At 47.3% G+C, this 18540-nt stretch overlaps 1 protein-coding gene across 2 annotated transcripts in view; it reads right to left on the bottom strand.

Annotated features, from left to right (window-relative positions):
* The window catches only part of SDHAF3 (succinate dehydrogenase complex assembly factor 3), a 34367-nt gene extending 25506 nt beyond the window's left edge, over window positions 1-8861 (bottom strand). For both annotated transcript variants that reach the window (XR_005882081.1, XM_040964858.1), the window contains exon 1: window positions 8668-8861. Coding sequence is in view for 1 of the 2 variants with exons in the window: in XM_040964858.1 (XP_040820792.1) it covers window positions 8668-8841 (174 nt within the window). In the remaining variant the exon portion in view is untranslated. The remainder of the gene's footprint in view (window positions 1-8667) is intronic.
* Between the last annotated feature and the right edge of the window lie 9679 nt (window positions 8862-18540).

Genomic DNA, 18540 nt, shown 5'->3' with positions numbered 1-18540 from the left:
CCAACTCCTCCACTTGCGGCCCAGCTCCCTGCTGGTGTGCCTGGGAAGGCAGTGGAAGATGATGGGCCAAGAGCTGGGGCCCAGCCCCCCGGGGGAAACCAGGATGGCACCCTGGTTTTAGCTTGGCCCAGTCCTGGCTACTGGGAGAATCTGTGAAGAAAACACTAGACGGAAGACCTCTGCTCTTTCTCAAGTTGTCTTCCCACTTTATCATCTTACCCTTCAAATAAGTAAATCTAAAAACGCTGTCCTGGTCATTTTAAAGCAAGCCAAGAATTGTAAAATATTTTTTAATTTTTTTGTACTCAAGAGACCTACTATTTTCTAGTGGCAACAGGCTGTACAGAAATGATTATAATGCAGGGTACAAGGCAGTAAGTTCCAAATAAATGTAAAAAAAATTTAGAGGACATGGAAATCTGGACCCGGCGGCATGGCCAAGCGGCTAAAGTCCTCACCTTGAACACACTGGGATCCCATATAGATGCCGGTTCTAATCCCGGCAGCTCCACTTCCCATCCAGCTCCCTGCTTGTGGCCTGAGAAAGCAGTCAAGTATGACCCAAAGCCTTGGGACCCTGCACCTGCATGGGAGACCTGGAAGAAGTTCCAGGATCCTGGCTTTGGATCAGCATAGCACAGGCCGTTGCGCTCACTTGGGAAGTGAATCATCAGATGGAAGATCTTTCTCTCTGTATATCTGACTTTCCAATAAAAATAAATAAATCTTTAACAAAAAAAAAAAGACATGGAAATTTGTTTTTCACTGAAAGAATTAATCAAACAAACAAACAAAAAAAAAAGCTTGCGAGCACAGCATTGGCAATGTTTGGGAAGCTGTCTTAGAATTGGGCCACACAGGAAACACTTACAGCAAAGAGACAGCGAAGCCGCCTGCAGAGCACAGCCCTCGGAGAAGCGGCCAGGAGCCACAGGGCACGACAGATTGTCAGGACACACAGGGGAAACACAGCGGGGCCACGTTTGTACCATTTTGACTTCCGGGTTAAAGGAAGACGGATGAAAGGCAGTGAGAGGACAACAAAACTATCCAAATGGTGATTAGACAAAAGGAAACAGATTATTGGTGAAATTGCCAAAAACATTCAGAGATAGTAACTGGATGGAAAAAAGAGGCCATAGTTATTAGATTAGTTATTAAATAGTTATTAGATAATTATATCTAAAAAGCAAAGAGAATCAACAGGATCTGGCAATTAATCAGGTGTATAAAGGGAGAATTAAGAACAGGGAAATTACAAAACTTGCTGTCACTACCCTCACAACCTTTCCCTGGCACCTCAACCTTCGTGCCAGGAACCACCTCCTTATTCCATGGTAGAACTGAAACAGCCAATGCTGAGCAACTATCACGCACACACTTATTTAACGCTTACGTTCACTGTGAAGTACTAGGACACCCATCTCACTAATAAGCAAACCGAGGTTTGGAGTGTTTAATCAAATTACAGCAAGCCACACAGCACTGAGATGCTAACCAAGGTCAGACAATCACTAAAGCGGTGAGTGACAATAAATTTAAAATGGAATCTCTCGCAGCCATAATGCCATTCTTAAAAGAAACGTAAAGACGTCCCTGGAATAAAGCCACAGAATGGGGGTGGCAAGTGGCAGGGCAGGCGAGTGGGTAGAGAAGGGCATAACCACAAATCCAACGGCAAAGAAAGAGAAGCCTTCCCCAAATCGCCGCTGCCAAGACCAGCGTCCTCAGCCAGCACATGGGAGGCACGGGGCTCAGCACACTGCCTGAGCCCTGCAGCCTCAGGAGGACACGCGTGCAAGGAAGAGAAACCCCGGCGTCCAGCGTGACCCCCGGCCTCATTTGAACTCTCCCTCTGCATCCTTGTCTGAACTGCCCTCCACACTTCTCTCTCCGCCCCTGTTGGGAACTTAACAATCCCTCGGCAACCATCCCTGACACGCAGCTTGTTAAGGCCAGGGCTCACAGGACGGGCCCCCACACAGCTGCTCCTCCACTCCACCTGCGCTCACAGAATGCACTTAAGTCTGTGGGATGGGCTCCCTTCTGAGGGACAACCCAGCAGGCTGTGTAGGATCTGGGAGATGATGCAGGGAGGAGAGTCTGACAAAGCTCCCAGCTAGAATTTCTAAGTACTTTCTCAGAGAGACAAGCCCACTAGTATTAGACTTTCAGCCCTGATCTCAGTCTTCCACCCTCAAATTTATATTTAATGCACACTGCAGTTATTCACAAAGGCAATCACTTTAATTTTTTTATCACAAATCTACCATATTTGTACATTAAAAATACATGCTCATGATGGGCTGGGCCAAGCCTCAGCACCCACTAGCAAGCATGAAAACCAGGACTGGGTGTAGGCTGCACCCAGCTGGACTAGGCTACAATACCTACCCACATGAGCCAAGACTGCAGGTGGGGTGGGGTGAAGTGAGGTGGGCTGGGCTGGACTGAGGCAAAGCACCAACTAGCACACATAAGACCCAGGGCTGGGAGTGGGTCTGGTAGGGAAATTCTGGGTTTGCCCCACTGGGCTACAGCTCCCACCAAGGACCGTGAGAGCCAGGGTATGGGCGGACCAGGGTAGGCAAGGCTACAGCTGTCAGCACGCATGTGGGCTGGGTCTGGGGGCAGGACAGTCTGGGCTAGGTTCCAGCACCCACTGGTGAGCACAAGAGCCAAGAAAACACAGGCTAGGCCACAGTGCCCATCGATTCACATGAGAGCAATATTACAACATGCATACACCATCGCCTTAACTAACCAAAAAGGTGCAACTGGGAGGGGGTTGGAGGGAGTGGGCAGTGAAGATGCAAATTTTAAAAAAAAAATCAGAAATACAAAAGAATATGTTACAATTTCCACAGAAACTAAAAGAATCATCAAGAATTACTTCAAAAGCCATATGCCAAAAATTGGAAAATCTGCAACAAATGAATACATTTCAGGGCACATAAAATTTTATCAAATTTGGGCCTGGCATGATAGTGTAGCAGCTAACATCCTAACCTTGAACACACCGGGATCCCATAAGGGCATCGGTTCTAATCCCGGCAGCTCCACTTCCCATCCAGCTCGCTGCTTGTGGCCTGGGAAAGCAGTAGAGGACGGCCCAAAACCTTGGGACCCTGCACCCGCGTGGGAGACCCAAAACTGGTCCTAGCTCCTGGCTTCAGATTGGCTCAACTTTGGCCGTTACAGTCACTTGAGGAGTGAATCACCGAACATAAGTTCTTCTTCTCTGTCTCTCCTCCTCTCTGTATATCTGCCTTTCCAATAAAAAATAAATAAATAAATAAATAAATTTTCCAAACTGGGATCATAAAGACACAGAAAACACGATATACCAATAATCAAGACAGAGATTGAGTCAAACATAAAAATCCTTCAAAACAAAGAAAAGTTTAGGACTGGATGGCTTCACTGCTGGCTTTTACCCAACTTTTCAAGAAGACCTAACTCCAGTTCTCAAACTATTCAAAAACATTTTGAACGGAGGATATCCTTCCAAATTCCTTCTATGAGGCCAGCATCAGCTTAGAAAACCAGGAAGAGATACCAGAAAGAAAACTATAGACCAACATCCCTGATGAACATAGACACAAAATCCTCAACAAAATATTCATAAAATCTGACAACACATCAAAAAGCTCCCTAGTGGGGATTTACCTTTGATGTCCAACATAGGCAAATCAGTAAGTGGAATACACCTCATTAACAAAATGAATAAAACCGTATAATATACCAGTGGGCGCAAAGAACGCATTTGATCAAATACAACATCCTTTCATGGTAACAATCGTAAGCAAGTTGGGTTGAGATACAACGTATCTCAACATACTAAAGGCAATATGTAACAAACTCACAGCGAGCAGATCATCCAGCATGGAGCATCCTGTAGAATGGGGAAGACCCACAGCATTTCCACTAAGATCCTGAAAGGACAAGCACGCCCACTCTCACCATTACTACCAAGCACAATTCTGGAAGTTTAGGAGCCATTAGACAAGAAATCAAAGTGATACAAATAGGAAATGAGGAAGTGAGATTACTCCTGTTTGCAGATGACACAATTCTATACAGAGGAGAATAAGAAGCCTCTACTAAGTGATTGCTGGAATTCATAAGAGTTTGGTAAAGTGGTAGGATAAAAAAAAAGGCTCACAAAAATCAGTAACACTTGTGTACGTAAGCAATGCTACGGCTGAGAAAGCACTTGTAGGATCAGTACAATTCACAATAACTACAAAAAAATGTAAATATCTTAGGACAAATTTAACCAAGGATGTAAACAACCTCCACAATAAGGATTAGAAAACAATCAGGTAAGCAACAGATGACCAAAATACGTGAAAATCTTCCATGTTCATGGACTGGAAGACTCGATATGAGCCAAAAGCACATGCTGCCAAAAGTAGAACAGATTCAATGTGATCCCAATCAAAATATCTTACATTCTTCTTGGATCCAGAAAATCTGACATTAAAGTTTATATGAAAACACAAGAGGCCCTGACAAAGTAATTTTAAACAGTAAGAACAAAGCTGAAGCCATCAGATTACCAAACATTAAGACATATTCAAGGTGCCAGTGCCATGGCTCAACAGGCTAATCCACCTCCTGCAGGCACCAGCTTCTCATTTGGGCACCAGTTGCTAGCTGTAAGCAGCAGAGGGTGGCCCATGTCCTTGGGCCCTGCACCCACACGAGACCTGGTAAAAGTTCCTGGCTCTTGGCTTCGGATCAGCCCAGGGGCCAGGCAGTGGCCAGGCAGGGATCCACCAGGGATCAGCCAGGGATCAGGCAAGTATCAGACAGGAAGGGATCGGGCAGGAGCTAGGCAGGGACAGGGTCATTGGACAGGGACAGTGCCACCAGGCCGGAACCAGGCAGGTCCCTTAACTCAAAATCCAGTATTTAAAAAAAAAAAATAAAGGCCTGGCTTCTGCCCATGATGTTCCAGGTTCCATCCTGACAACAAACCCACCAACTCACACATCTCCACGGAGACCCAGGACCTAGGGGGGTCGTGGCAGAAAAGCAGTGGGAGCAAAACACTGCTCCACGGTCACAGCGGAGAAAAGCTGATGGACAGCACGGCAAGGCTGCTACCCATCAGGGAAAATGGACGGGCAGCAGGGACAGCCACGGCAGCCTGAACAGAACGGCAAGGCACAAAGCGCAAGAGAAGGAAGGGTTTGGTTGAGCCTCGGTATTCTCAAAAGAAAAAACAAAGAGTTTGCCTCTGACGTTAGAGATGGACCAAAGAGAATCTGGCCTCTCCGGCATGATTTACACTATGAAATGAACTAAGCCACTGAGACAAATGTCTTAACTTCCTTGACAGTTTTATTTGGCATCTTTGATTTTTCTAATCTTACCTCAGTGCTACTGTAACAGCAAAACGGGTAATAAAAATGAAGTACATGTCTTTCAAATATTACCGTATTTCACATAGATTAGTAAATCCAATATTTACAAACAGCTAAACGGGCATATTAAAATACTGTGGCTACCAGGGCACTACTTTGAACACCTCTATTTCTATTGGGTTGAGTTGGTGGAAACTAGCAGCGCACCAGCGGCCTGCTTAGGGAATGGCCACAGCCACGAGTGGGTAACCTGGGCACCTGCCAGTGGGACTGTCTGCTTTACAGGACACTCACTCGACTCCTGCTGGTGCTTTACTGAATGGGGACGCTTCTGTCACAGGCTGTCCACGCTGAGCCCCACCATACGATGGTCACTAAGCCATGATTTGAAAAGGGATAAAAGCGTATGCTTGCACTTGGACACACACCTTTGGACTGACAACTACAGACACTGAATTCCAAATCCAGACACGGCCCGTGTCACAAGTGGCAGACCAATGCAGAGCCGAGAGCCTCTACCCCAAACGGTCTCACCAGAAATTTCAACACAAAATGTTCCAAGTGGAGGCCGGTGTTGTGGCCAGCTGGGGCTCCACATGCAAAGCCCACATGGCATACTGATGCCAGTACGTCTCCTACCTGCTCCCCTTCCAATCCATCTCCCTACTAATGCCAGTGTCACAGGTGGCGGTTTTACATACTAAGCCACAACTACAACCCAGAAAGTCCTTCTTGACATGGTAACTGACTTGCTCATGAGTCATCCTAACCCTCCTATGGGTCCCTCAATCTCCTCCATTCCTCTTAATGTCCGCTGCATGTGGGACTAATCTGAATTACAATTCTCTAGTTTGGCCTATTCCACTTGGAAAACAACAAAGGAAAATATATGATCATTTCTGTGCCCCTTACGGCAATAACAATGATCTCAACCGCTTACAGATTGATTGTTCACACATTTTTTGCTTTATCCAGAAACACAACCTCCACTCACACATTGCCCCACTACACAAAAGAAAGCAGCAACTGAGGGAAAAATGTGTTTCACAACCCCAAGTGGGGCCACTCCCTTGGCTTAGGCACCTGGAGAGAGAGGAGTGCAGGGGAGGACAGTCCTGGGTGCCCAAGGATGCAGAAGCTGGACAGGCTCAGCTTCTAAAGCCAACCGCTCCCAGGTGAGTCCAGGCAAGCCCCCAGAGACCTCCAGACCCACCCGCACCGGCACCATAATTAGATGGTGTCTCCACCTTCCACGCCTCAAGCACGGGCAGGTTTCAATGTCTGTCAGAGCTTGGGAGCCAAGCCTTGTTCCAACTAGAAGGTCTTCTGCAGCCCTGCTGAGAACCAGCCACTATGTTTCTAACAGATCTCCCAAACACACCCCAGCCGTATAGTTATGTCTCCCCAGCTGCCAGCCCATTAACATGCGGCGAGGGGGGGAGGTCCCTTCTTCATTCCAAACACCTGAGTGAGAAAGCAAGCTCAACAGTGGGAAGAGACGAAAGCGCCCTACAAAAGTACTCTGACCAACTCTGAAGGAATAGAGAAACAGACCAGCATCCCTGGAACATCGCCTGGCAAAGCTGAACAAGAAACAAGGTCTCTGCTTAGCATCAGAGCCCCTGCCCCCAAAACGCGCATCAATAAACCGCGCTTCTCTGACATGCTCACACGAGGCAGAGTGAAGGCTCTATGGGCCCTCGACACAGGGAGCAGCTAAATTCCTAATTAACAGCCTCTACCTCACTCTTCTTTAAATGTACCCAGTTCTTTTTTTTCGCACTCTCTTCTCTCCTACACCATTTCAGGTATCCGGAGTTCCTGCTTTTCCCCACTTTTTCCACCAAAAAGCTTCCATGTTCTTTCACTTCAGGCTCTGAGAGCCCACACAGGGCTAGCTAATCCTTCCTTGTCCAACCACAAACTGACACCACTTAATAAACTGCAGTTAACAACAAAGTGCCTCTAGAGTAAATTGGAAATACATAAATACTATTACTATTTTACACCTAAGAACTGAACCCAGTTCTTCTGGCCCCAAGAGCAAATCACTTTGCAAACACATTAAGGATCTACATCCTAAGACGTACGGTACGGTCCGTAGCTTCCACGAGGCCATCACAGCCAACCCTGTGTGATTCCCTGGGTGCCTCCTTACGGCCTCTGCCGTTCTAGAACCACGCACGCCCAAATTCAATGGAAAAAAAGCTCTGTTCACGAAACCAAAACTTCTGCGAATTCTAAAAAAGCAGACTTTTTACCTCCTCTTTAGCCATGAGCTTCTGAGCCAAGAACCCCTCACTTCCGTTTTGAACGCCATTTCTGGCCCTCAAGTGTCTGAGATAGTGTTTTAACCTCAAATTCATTTATTAATATTTGTGGACCACGACTCTGGAGTCCTGTAGAACCCGGGCCCAAAAAAAATCACCTGCATATCTGCTGACCTTCCTTTAAAAAAAAAGAAAAAGACAAAAAAAGGTTGCAAGCCGATCCTTAATGCTCGTGTGTCTGAGCACATGCAGTAGTCCGCAATGCTGCCATCCCATACGGGCGCTTTGCGTCCCGGCTGCTCCACTGCTCATCCTGCTCCCTGCTAACGGGCCTGGTAAAACAGCGGAGGGTGGCCAAGTGATTGCAGCCCTGCACCCACCTGCAGGCAACAAGAGACGCCCCTGGCTCCTGGCTTGAACCTGACTCAACAGCAACCACCATGGCCATTTAGGGAACGAACCAGGAGACAGGAACTCTCTCTCTCTCCCTTTCAAATAAATGAAACACATTTTTTTTTTAAGGAGGGGGCCACTTACTGCAACAGAAGTGAGTCACGGGGCTCGGTAGTGTGACCTGAGATCCTGGAAAAGCCAAGTTTCCCTAACCTTATTCTGCCCAGTTTCTTTGCTAGCTGAGAAGCCCAAAGGCAGTCACGTTTATATTGTTACCTGATTTGCCTATCAGCAAACGGGGAAAACAGCTGAAGCCCAATCAAGAGTGTCAAAAGCCCGAGAGTGAACACTACCTCAGGTCCACCTGAGAGAAGCCTGCCTTGGTCCACGGGCTCTCGCCAGGTGCAAAGGCACGGGACACGTCGGGGCGCTCTAGAGCCCTGGACCGTCTTCCGTGCATTTCCCTGGCTTTCCAGCGCCTGGCATTTTTCTGCAAGAACTCAAAAAGTTGGAGTGACCTGGGAGGCGATGGCGTGCCTGGCACCTCTCCACCCTGCTCGAGATAGGCGCGCTCTGAGCAGGGCAACCCGAGACACCAGCAAGGAACCCCCCCTAAGCTCTGGGTCACTTGCCTCCCATTCCTGTAGGAAACGCTGGGCCTCGGCAGCACCCACGGCCTTATGCCTCCTGAATTCGTCCTTCACGTACTGGTCGCCCAAGGCTTTGAGGTCTGGGGGCAGAACCCGGTGCAACTGCAACAGGCGCCGGTACAGGGCTCGGACCCGGAAGATGTGCGGTCCGGCCATGACGCCGCGCGCGTCTCCACGGCCGGCGCCTGCGCACAGCGACCGCGCTTCTCCCCGCCCCATGGTCAAGCCGGAGAGACCCGGAAGTGGGGCGGAAGGCGGCGCGCCCCCAGCGGCCGGCCCGGTCCGCTCAGGAATCCGGTCCTTCCGGAGACGCCGACTGGACAGTGGGCGGAAGGCCGGGCTCTTGGCCGGGGGCCGCGTGCGCTGCAGCGAGAGCCGGCTGTCACCTTGCAGGGCCAGCCCACCACCCTTTCCGTCCAGCCGTGTCCCCTGTCAGATCTGCCTAAATGGACATCAGTTAGATGGACAGAACCCTCCCTGAACCCGCAAGAGTCCTTCCCACCCCGCTGCGCTGGCCCTCGGCCTCCAGGCACCTGCCAGGGAATCCCGTGTGTCCTCCCATCTTTACCTCCCACCTTTTTCCGTTGGCACTGATATCATTTCCACGTTTCTCACCACTACTGTACCAATTCCATTTAGACGGGATCTTGTGGCCTATTGAGTGACTTATAGATGACTCCAGGACTGGTGACTGGACAAGTGCATTGTAGGACAACTGATTAGATCTATAGGAAGATAATTGATTCAGAGAGGAGATTATGAAGCCTTGCCAGTGTGGAGCCGGGACTAGCTGCAATCTTGGTTTGGTATGGAAATGCACACTAGATAACAGGTCAAAGAGAAGTGAGGTGCTTCCCCTCCCACCCAGAGGTGCGGGAACTCCCTCTTGCTCCTCCCCTGTGCCTCCCGGACCCTCAGTCTTTAAATCTGATGCTGTTAATAAAGATGGGCTATTAACGTGTATGATAGTTCGTGTATGATTAGTGGTCCGTGCAATGCACATTCCTTGAACTAAGTAAGGCTTGTTGGCTGGTGAGAAAGAGGCTGAAGTGCAGGAGAGAGCCCGGTCCTCCTGGCCAATCCCTGGGCCTTACAAATAGCAAGCACTCCCGCATGCACTGTCTTAAATGGAGTTATTTCTTTCACTTCAATTTCAGGAAAATATTTATGTAAAGGACATTGAATATTTTTTGTAAAATTTGGATTTAATTTTAATTTCAGATTTAATTTGGAATTGTGCAAAGATTAATTTGGATGGCAAAGATTGCATGCCAGTGCGGTTATTTTATTTCAGGAAATTTTTCATAACCATACTTCATCTGTTAATATCCCTGTAAATTGAAAATTAATTTCTTGCTCCAGTTTACTTTCTTTTCTGGTTTCCTTTGGGGTTAAAGTCCATGTACAAGGGAGACTTATTTCAGAGCCAAAACTCTTAGAAAAATGTGGAAAGAAAACATTCTGCCAATGAATTAATAGGTTTTTTTTAATTAATTCAGCATAAAAGGAGCAGGAAAGATCCACAAAGCACTGGGAAATAAATCCTTGGAAATAGGGATGTGGGCAAGAGAGACGCCAAGACGTGGTGGTGTGGTCAGGTCTGGGGGAGCAGGATTAGCAAGGGCAGTGAGGATAATGACAGGTGGCCCTTCTTGCTGACTGATTGATGGACTGATTTTTACAATGAGTTGGACGGTGAGCTCTGCTTTGAGGACAGAGCTTTCCATGACCCCCTGGACTTTTCACTTTGCAGACCAGTTTCCATTCTGTGGTCAAAAGAGCCGAGATGTGAGCTCTCTTCCTGGCCGGGAGCCCCGGCGAGCTCCTGCCATCTTTGTTTCTCCTTTCTCCCTGCGGCTCCAGCCTGTGTGTTACTCAGCAAGTCAAGGCGCTGCTCTGTGCCTGGATTTCCCCTCTGTCGGATGAGCTAGGGGACTTCCAATTTCACTAACTCGTAGTCTTGATCAATCTCATTCCCTCCCCAACGTTTTATAAAGCGAAACATATACTTTGAAGGGGTTTTTGCTGCAAGAGAAAGAGGCAAATTCATCCTAAGCGTGTGGAATGTGCCTACCATCTAAGCCCTTCAGGGTCCACAAAATCTAACAGCCGGGCACACGCCCAGAGAAGATCAACGGGCAGCCAACTCTTCGAGACGGTTCCACCCACGTGGAACGCCTACCGCACAAACAGGGAGCAAAGAGGTGGCTGGCCAGAGAATTTTGTTGGAACTATAGAAAATTTTGAGAGCAAACAAGATAGAAAAAAAAATGACAAAAACAAGAGAAAGAGAACGCTCACATGGCACACACTGGACTGCTACCGTGGATTATGTCTTAGTCTGACCACTAAAACGTCGTAGCTCTGCTATCAAATCCCATTAAAGCATTTTCTTGATGGCAAATGTAACGAGGGGTTGGGGAAGTGGGAGCGGCTGGCATTACAGGATTCAGAAATAGTTTCATCTCATCCGATAAGGAAACAACATCTTTATTTGAATACCTAGATCAATTTTGAATTTATGATGACTAAAATTTGAAATCCAAAATCATCAAGAATAATAAAAAGTCTGGGACAAGACACTTCTCTGGCCTAAATAAACTTCATACGCTGAGAGATCTAGAAGAGGAAGAATAAGCTTCCAACATCGGAAGTGATCCCTTCTTTTTCATCTTACCTCGGAATCTCAGACAGAAAGAGAGAGCAACTCCCTCTGCTGGTTCACTACCTCAAATGCCTACAACAGCCCAGCCTAGGTCAGGCTACAACCAGTAGCCTGGAGCCCCATCTGGGTCTCCATCTGGTGTCAGGAAGCCAAATACTTGAGCCATTGTCTGCTGCCCCCCAGGAGTGTTGGCAGGCACTGGATTTGCAGTGCAGAGAAGCAAGGGTTCAGATCACTACTTCTGCATGCACGTCCCAGGTGATGTCCTAACCCACTGTGCTGCTACACCTGCCCCTTGCAAAACTGCCTGAAACACCCTCAGATTGTGTGTGTGTGTGTGTGTGTGTGTGTGTGTGTGTGTGTGTGTAGTTCTGTAATAGTTGGTAAAACTGGGGTCAGGGAAGTTAAATACCAAACCTCAATTGATGACTCAAAGGGAGTTTACACGGTCCAGAGAGCAGTTCATCTTTAGTGGGTTGGAAACGGGCATTTCCTGCCAGGTTTGAACCAGGAGGACACGATGAGTCTTTTATAAAGGAAAATCGGAGCAGGACATTCAGCCCAGTGACTGGGATGCCTGTGTGGAACATCCATATGCCATTTCAGAGTTCCTGGGTTCAAGTCCCAGCTCCACACCCACTTCCAGCTCCTGCTTATTAGCCTCAGCAGATGAAGATTCCAGTACTTGGGTCCTGGTCGCCCGTGTGTCAGACCTGAATGCAGTTTCTGGTTCTTGGTTCTGGCTTGGTTCTACTCGGCTTCTATGGGTGTTTGAGAAGTAAGTCAAACAGAAGTAAATCGGACAGAAGGTTTCTCTTTCTGTCTCTGTGTCTGTGGCCTTTGGGTAAATTAAATCTAGAAAATACTTTTTAAAAGAAAAGAAAAACAGAATAACCTGGCATTCAGGGCAGGACACACCATTGAGAGAACAGATGAATTCCCACCTTCGCTCATTCAAAGAAAAAGACCTGCGAGGACCCATAGCAAACACATGCCAGCCACTGCATTAGTGTAACCAAGGCACCCTGGGGATGCTCGGGGAGAGCAGGTGTAGGACCACGGAGGATGCTGGATTTAGGGACCAGTCACAGGTAGAGAATGGAAGACAGGGGCTAAGACTAAGAGGTCTCCACATTTTCCTTTGTTGCAAGAGCAATTACATTCAGGAGGGAGAACAACTCGTGGAAACACATCTTATTTTAGTCATTTTGAGCTAGGAGGAGCAGCCTGTCCTAAGGCATGCATTGAAAAGTTGCCTAGTTGTGTGCAGTTGCCTAATGACCTGAGTCAGTGCTTCTCAACTTTCACTGTATTTTCCTATCACCTAGGAAACTCGTAGAAAATACTGATCCTTGGGCCTCTCTCCAAAGCGCTTCAATTAGGACTCACTCTGAACTGCAGTGGGTGTGACCTTGACAATGAGCGTGCTTGGAAGCTCCCCTAAGGTGAGTCAGATGGGCAGCCAGCATGGACTTCAGCCGAAATCGCCCTCTCAGAGACACTGGGTCCCTGGAAACACGCCCAAGGCGTTCATGTTGGGCTCGTGAGAGCTGCTTACTAAACGGTCAGCCTCCTGTTTGAGATTTCCCGGCAACAAGGAAATTAACAACACTTTAAACCCATGAAAGTGGAATTTGTCTCTGAGGAAAAGAATATAAAGTGAAAAAAGAAAAATAAAAACCATAACTGAGAGAACATAGATGCCTGATGCTCCCCCAGAATCTTCCCTAAGGCTACACTCCCCCTCTCCCCAAAACACATATTTCTCTAGGAAAATGAGCATTTTGGAGCACAGCTTACATAGACAGCCTGGACGCCCTGGACAGAGATCCGGGACGTGTGTGTGAGCCCCTTGTGCAGTGCCTGCAGCCCCCAGCCCAAGGCTCCCCGGCAACAGCTCAGGGACCGCGCACGGCCTGCCCAGCCGCCCCCAGCAACTGGCAATGCTCTGCTGCCCCCGCCTGGCCAAGCCCGCTCTCGTCACGTCAGCCGACTGTTAACCACAGCTCCCACACCTCTGACCTCCGCGGTTGCAGCCTTGCTCTGCGGAACCCCTGGAGAGGTCCAACTGCAGGCGCTGTCCCCATTCAGGATCAGTACCGAACTAACCCCGTCATTTTTCTCCAAAGAACGTTTTCTCAGACCCATATCTCTTTCTGGCCATTTGTGACATCTTTCCTGTTCTTTACATATCTGACTGCTGAGACTTTTCTCTTAATTCACTTTTCCTTCTCTCTTTATTCAAGATTTTTTATTTTTATTTGCACTGAAGGCCCTAACCCGCATGTTTTGTTATAGTTGGTGCTCTTAAAATTGAAGGGAAGGGCCTGGTGCAGTAGCCTAGTAGTTCAATCCTCATTTTGCATGTGCCAGGATTCCATATGGGCACCAGTTCATGTCCTGGATGCTCCACTCCCCATCCAGCTCCCTGTTTGTAGCCTGGGAAAGCAGTTGAGGACAGCCCAAAGCCTTGGGACCCTGCACCCGCGTGGCAGAGTTGGAAGAAGCTCCTGGCTCCTGGCTTTGGATCGACTGGTTCAATTCCGGCTGTTGCGGCCACCTGGGGAGTGAACCAGTGGACAGAAGATAGGTTTTTTTTTTTTATCTCCTCTCTGTAAATCTGCCTTTCCAACAAAAATAAATAAATCTTTAAAAAAAAAAAAAAGAAAAGAAATGTACATTAAAAGTCAGATCAGATAGAATCTGTATTAACAAAAATAAAAACCAAGGAAGAACAAATGCATGTCTCCTTTCATAGATGTGTATTAGAATTCTAGCCTTTTCAAGAACTTTGAGAGAATAAAGACTCCAGGGATTGGTTTTCATAGACATATGTGGATTTCTCCTGAAAGTAAAAATACATATTATAAAAAAAAAATGCATGTATTTCAAAAACACTTCGTACCAAAATAGACCTATCTTTTAAATCCTTTTTGAAATAGACTTTTTAAGTATCTCCTAAATACATATTAAAGGAATTCTGCGTTCACAAGAACCTGACTAAAATGTTTTCATAAATGTAAAATTAACTCCATCCTTTAAAAATATCCTTTTAGAATCCAGAACAATCATAAATTAAATTTAGACATAATTAAAGGGGAGGTTAAAAAATGTGTGCTGTGCTTCTTCATTTTTTCTTCTTCAAGGCCGGCTCCTCTGGTGAGTCATCAGATAAAAAAACCAAACCGAAAGGCGCGGCGCTTTTCCGAGTGCTGCTGGCGCAGAGCGGTCCTGCCATCTCGGGCTGGCCTGGCGGAGGGATGACTGTCCGGGAAGCCCGTACCCATGTCGGTGCTTCCCAAGCCAACACATCTACTGGCATAACACACAAGTGCAGACTCTGTGGGGCACAGGAGGAGGGCAGAGACCGCGGGACACCAGTGCCACCCGACCACCAGCTAGAGCTGAACAAACCCCGTCTTCAAACCCAGACCCAAGCTGACAGGCATTCCGCCTGCGGCAGCTTCACCTTCTTACTCACACTGCCTTGGAAGCAGTTAAAATGTCTGTGTTGATACGAAGCCACAAAAAGGCAGCTGCGGCTTGGTAAAACCAGGTCTGGCCACGAAGGAGACAGACAAACCCGCACAAAGACAATCTCAAGGTCCTAACAGAACAAGGAAAGACAGACACGAACATATGCCACATAGAGTGTCTGGATGCAACACGGCAATCTGGGAAGGGTTCTGAACAGAAGAAGAACCGTAATGGAAAATCAGTAAAACCGGAGTAACTCAGCAGTTTACTGAACAGTCATGCGCAATATGGTTGCCTCGAAGCCATAGTAAAGGCAAACGTGAAGGGGCTCTGAAGCTAGGTGAGTGACTGGCAGGAAGTCTCTATTGGTGCAACTTTAACGAAAACTTAGAAAATCTACATGCAGAACAAAGATAAGGAAATAGCAAGATGCTAGTCCTCGATGCACTTGGCTGGTAGTCAAAGAATGCTGTCTTTCGGGTGGGCACTGAGGTGCAGCCGGTTCAGCTGAGGCCTGGTATTCCTGTATACCAAAGTGCCTGTCTGACTCCCAGCCACGCTGCCTCCACTTTCCACTTCCTGCTGGTCATCCGGGAGGCAGTGGATGAGGGCTCCAGCGTTTGGGGCCCTGCAGCCCATGTGGGAAAGCCATCAGAGCTCCTGCTTCCTGCCACCGCAACGGTGGGCCTCTGGGGAGTGAGCCAATGGACAGAGGCGCTCTCTCTCGGCCTTTCAAATAAATGAGGGGAACAAAAAGGACATCTTTCCGGTCACATGGTCAACTCTGTTTGCTTTAAACTTTCAACCTTGGATTAGAAAGTTTCCCACTACTTTCATATTGAGAAATAAAACTCTAGCTTTGTGTGATTTATAAAGCATTTCACATCATTAAAAATATTGTTCACATTGAGGTCTAATTTCAAGTCATGGCAGAGAGGCGGGTGCCCGTGGTACAGGCAGCTGAGCCCCTGGCCACTCGCATCCCAACAGAACTATCTAGCATCAATTCCACCTTCGCTTCCCATCCAGCTTCCTACTAATGCATCCGAAAGAAAACAAAGGAAGTTCTTGGGTTCCTGCAACCCACACAGGGGACCCGGAGGGACTGGCAGTCTGAACCAGCACTGGCTTTGGCCTTAGCCAGCCCTAGCTGTCATGGGCATTTGGGGAGTGAGCCAGCCAATGGAGGGTCTCCCCATCCTCTTCCTCCTCTGTCTCTCCCCCTCTTTCTTTCACTCTGTATTTCAAACAAGCAAATTCTTTTTTTTTTTAACGAAAAATTCTTACAAATCATTACAGAAAAGAACAAAAATAAAGTAAAATGTAATCTTTGAGTAAAAAGGCTAAGACAAGAGAGAAAGAACACCAGAAGGGTAGGCCGCGCCATCCAGCACTGGCAGCAGCGTCTCCGGGTTTGGGGTTTTGCCCAAACTGCGTAGATGGATCTTCTCTGAAGTCCAGTCCGGCCATTGATTCGTAAGTACTTAAGGCTAAAAACAACTCAGGAAGCTCTACAGCTGCCTAATCAAATTGCTTTTATGCCTTCGGATCCTCATTACATTACCCCACAGGGAATTTAAATGCAACATAAACATGTATTTAAATGAACTTAGAAGAAAGCGTGTTGTCCTGTCTTCTGTTTTAATTAGATAGGTCTTATATAAGAAGCATACAAATGCAAGACTGTGGTTTCCCTTGGCAAGGCCACGGACAAAGTAAATCCACGATAGTATTATTTTGTTTGCTTTTTTCCCCTTAATCAAGTTTTTAAAGTTTCCTTAGCTCTCTGTGTGGCTGTTTCAGCCTTGGCAGCTGGAGTTGTGGTGAAGGGATGGGAGGTGGAAGGGGAGCAGGGAGTGCCTGCAACCCCCCCTCCTGCCCTCACCTCCTCCACAGCTAGGTAAGCAAAGAGCTCAGAAGAGTTCTTTGCAAACTAGGTGCCTTTCAGAGAGACCCTCTTTTATCTTGCAGATGAAAAGCCTATGATTTCACCTAAAGCTGATAGGGTAGGGAATTCCCAAAGTCCTTGGTACTTCCCTGTATGTGGAGAGAATTCCAAGGCCTGTGGGAAGCAAAGCTCATGCCCAAGCATACAATGCCAACGTATTCAACTATTTTGTTGGCCCAAATACCATCTTCAGCAAACATCTGCCAACAGGATGCCCCCTCAGGAAGCCAATGTCAGTGGCTGCAATCGTGTTCCAGCAGAATAAGCAATGGGAGGGCGTGGAAAGGCCTCTGCCTTCCCTCTGCATTTTGTTAAGACCCTCAGTGAAGAAAGCCAGGGTTGATAAATGGCACATGTAGACGAACGGTTATTTAGACTAAAAAGCGGAGGCTAATGTTGTAGTACAGTGGGTGAATCCATGATTTGCAGTGCTGACATCCCATGTAACACCGGTTCAAACCCCTGTTGCTGCTCCCAACTAGCTCCCTAAAAATGCACTTGGAAAGGTAGCAGAGGATAGCATGTGACTCCCGCATGGGGACCAGGACGAAGGTGCTGGCTCCTGACTTTATCCCACACTAGTCCCTGTTGCAACCATTTGGGGCGTAGACCAATGGATAAGAGATTCATTCTCCATCTCTCTCCTCTCTCTCTTTTTCTCTGTGTGTGTGACTCTACCTTTCAGATAAATACATAAATAATTAGAAAGCTGAAGAGTTCAAAACTTTTGGATTTTCCTGTTGTTGATTACTATGAATGCTGCAGAAGTTGAGGTCAAGAAGGAACACATGCGTGCTATCAAGTGTGTGTTAACACAGCAGACTCTAAACATGCTTGATGAAACAGTTGATACAGCAAGTGTGATAAAGTTAACAGTGGCCCACCTATAACAGGGGCTTATACAAGCACATCCTCAGACCCAGGTAGCCTAATAACTCATGCTTCTGTAAATAAAGGTGTAGAGAGAAAAAAAGACAAAGAAATCTCCCTAAATGTCACTGGTGGGAACCTCTAAAAACATAAAGATGGGAGGTGGTTTCATATTTTCCTTGATACTTTTCTCCTCTTGTTTACCCTCCAAATTTTCTGAGATTTTTAAAACAAAAGCAAGCAGAGAAACCTACCCAAGCAGGATTATGTTCACGACTTTGCTTGTGGGTGGCTGCTTCACAACTGTTCAGCACAGAATACCTCCTTCAGTCATTTAACAGCCGTCGGTGAGGGGCTCCCAGGCTCCAGGGGCTGGGCACTGGGATGGTACCAACACACACACACTGCACGTTTCCATCAAACATACATCTCACCCAATGCTTCCCACTGGAACTGTGGGAGGATCTTGGCAAGGCAGGCTCAAGGTTAGCCCTGCCTTTCTACTAAATCACTCATTTTTCTCTACCTTCCCTTAATTAACTAAAAAGTAGAATTACTTCCAAGCAAATTCTTTTTTTCACTTTGGTAATTCTCTAGAAGAAATGTCACCTACTGGCTCATGGGTAGCTGGGTAGCTGTCTTGAGTCATGAAAACTGCAACGAATAAATTTTGTGTTCATCTTTTCAGGGCTTTGTGCCAATAACTGGTTCTGTTGGAGCAGCCCCCACACTCCCTGGAGGCTGGGACAGGCGTGGGGGTGGCAGTGAACCACCATTCACTCTCCTCTCTCCTGTCTAAAGGCACTTTTGTTTAGGAACTTCCAAAGAAAGCCTTGTGAGACCAGGCTCCTCAGAAGATGATCAAAACTCAAAGCTGATTAAACATTCAAAACTG

Source organism: Ochotona curzoniae, unplaced genomic scaffold (assembly GCF_017591425.1).
Source record: "Ochotona curzoniae isolate NIBS_2020 unplaced genomic scaffold, NIBS_Ocur_1.0 scaffold_3835, whole genome shotgun sequence".
Lineage (NCBI taxonomy): Eukaryota > Metazoa > Chordata > Mammalia > Lagomorpha > Ochotonidae > Ochotona > Ochotona curzoniae.
This window is presented reverse-complemented; position numbering and strand designations above follow the sequence as displayed.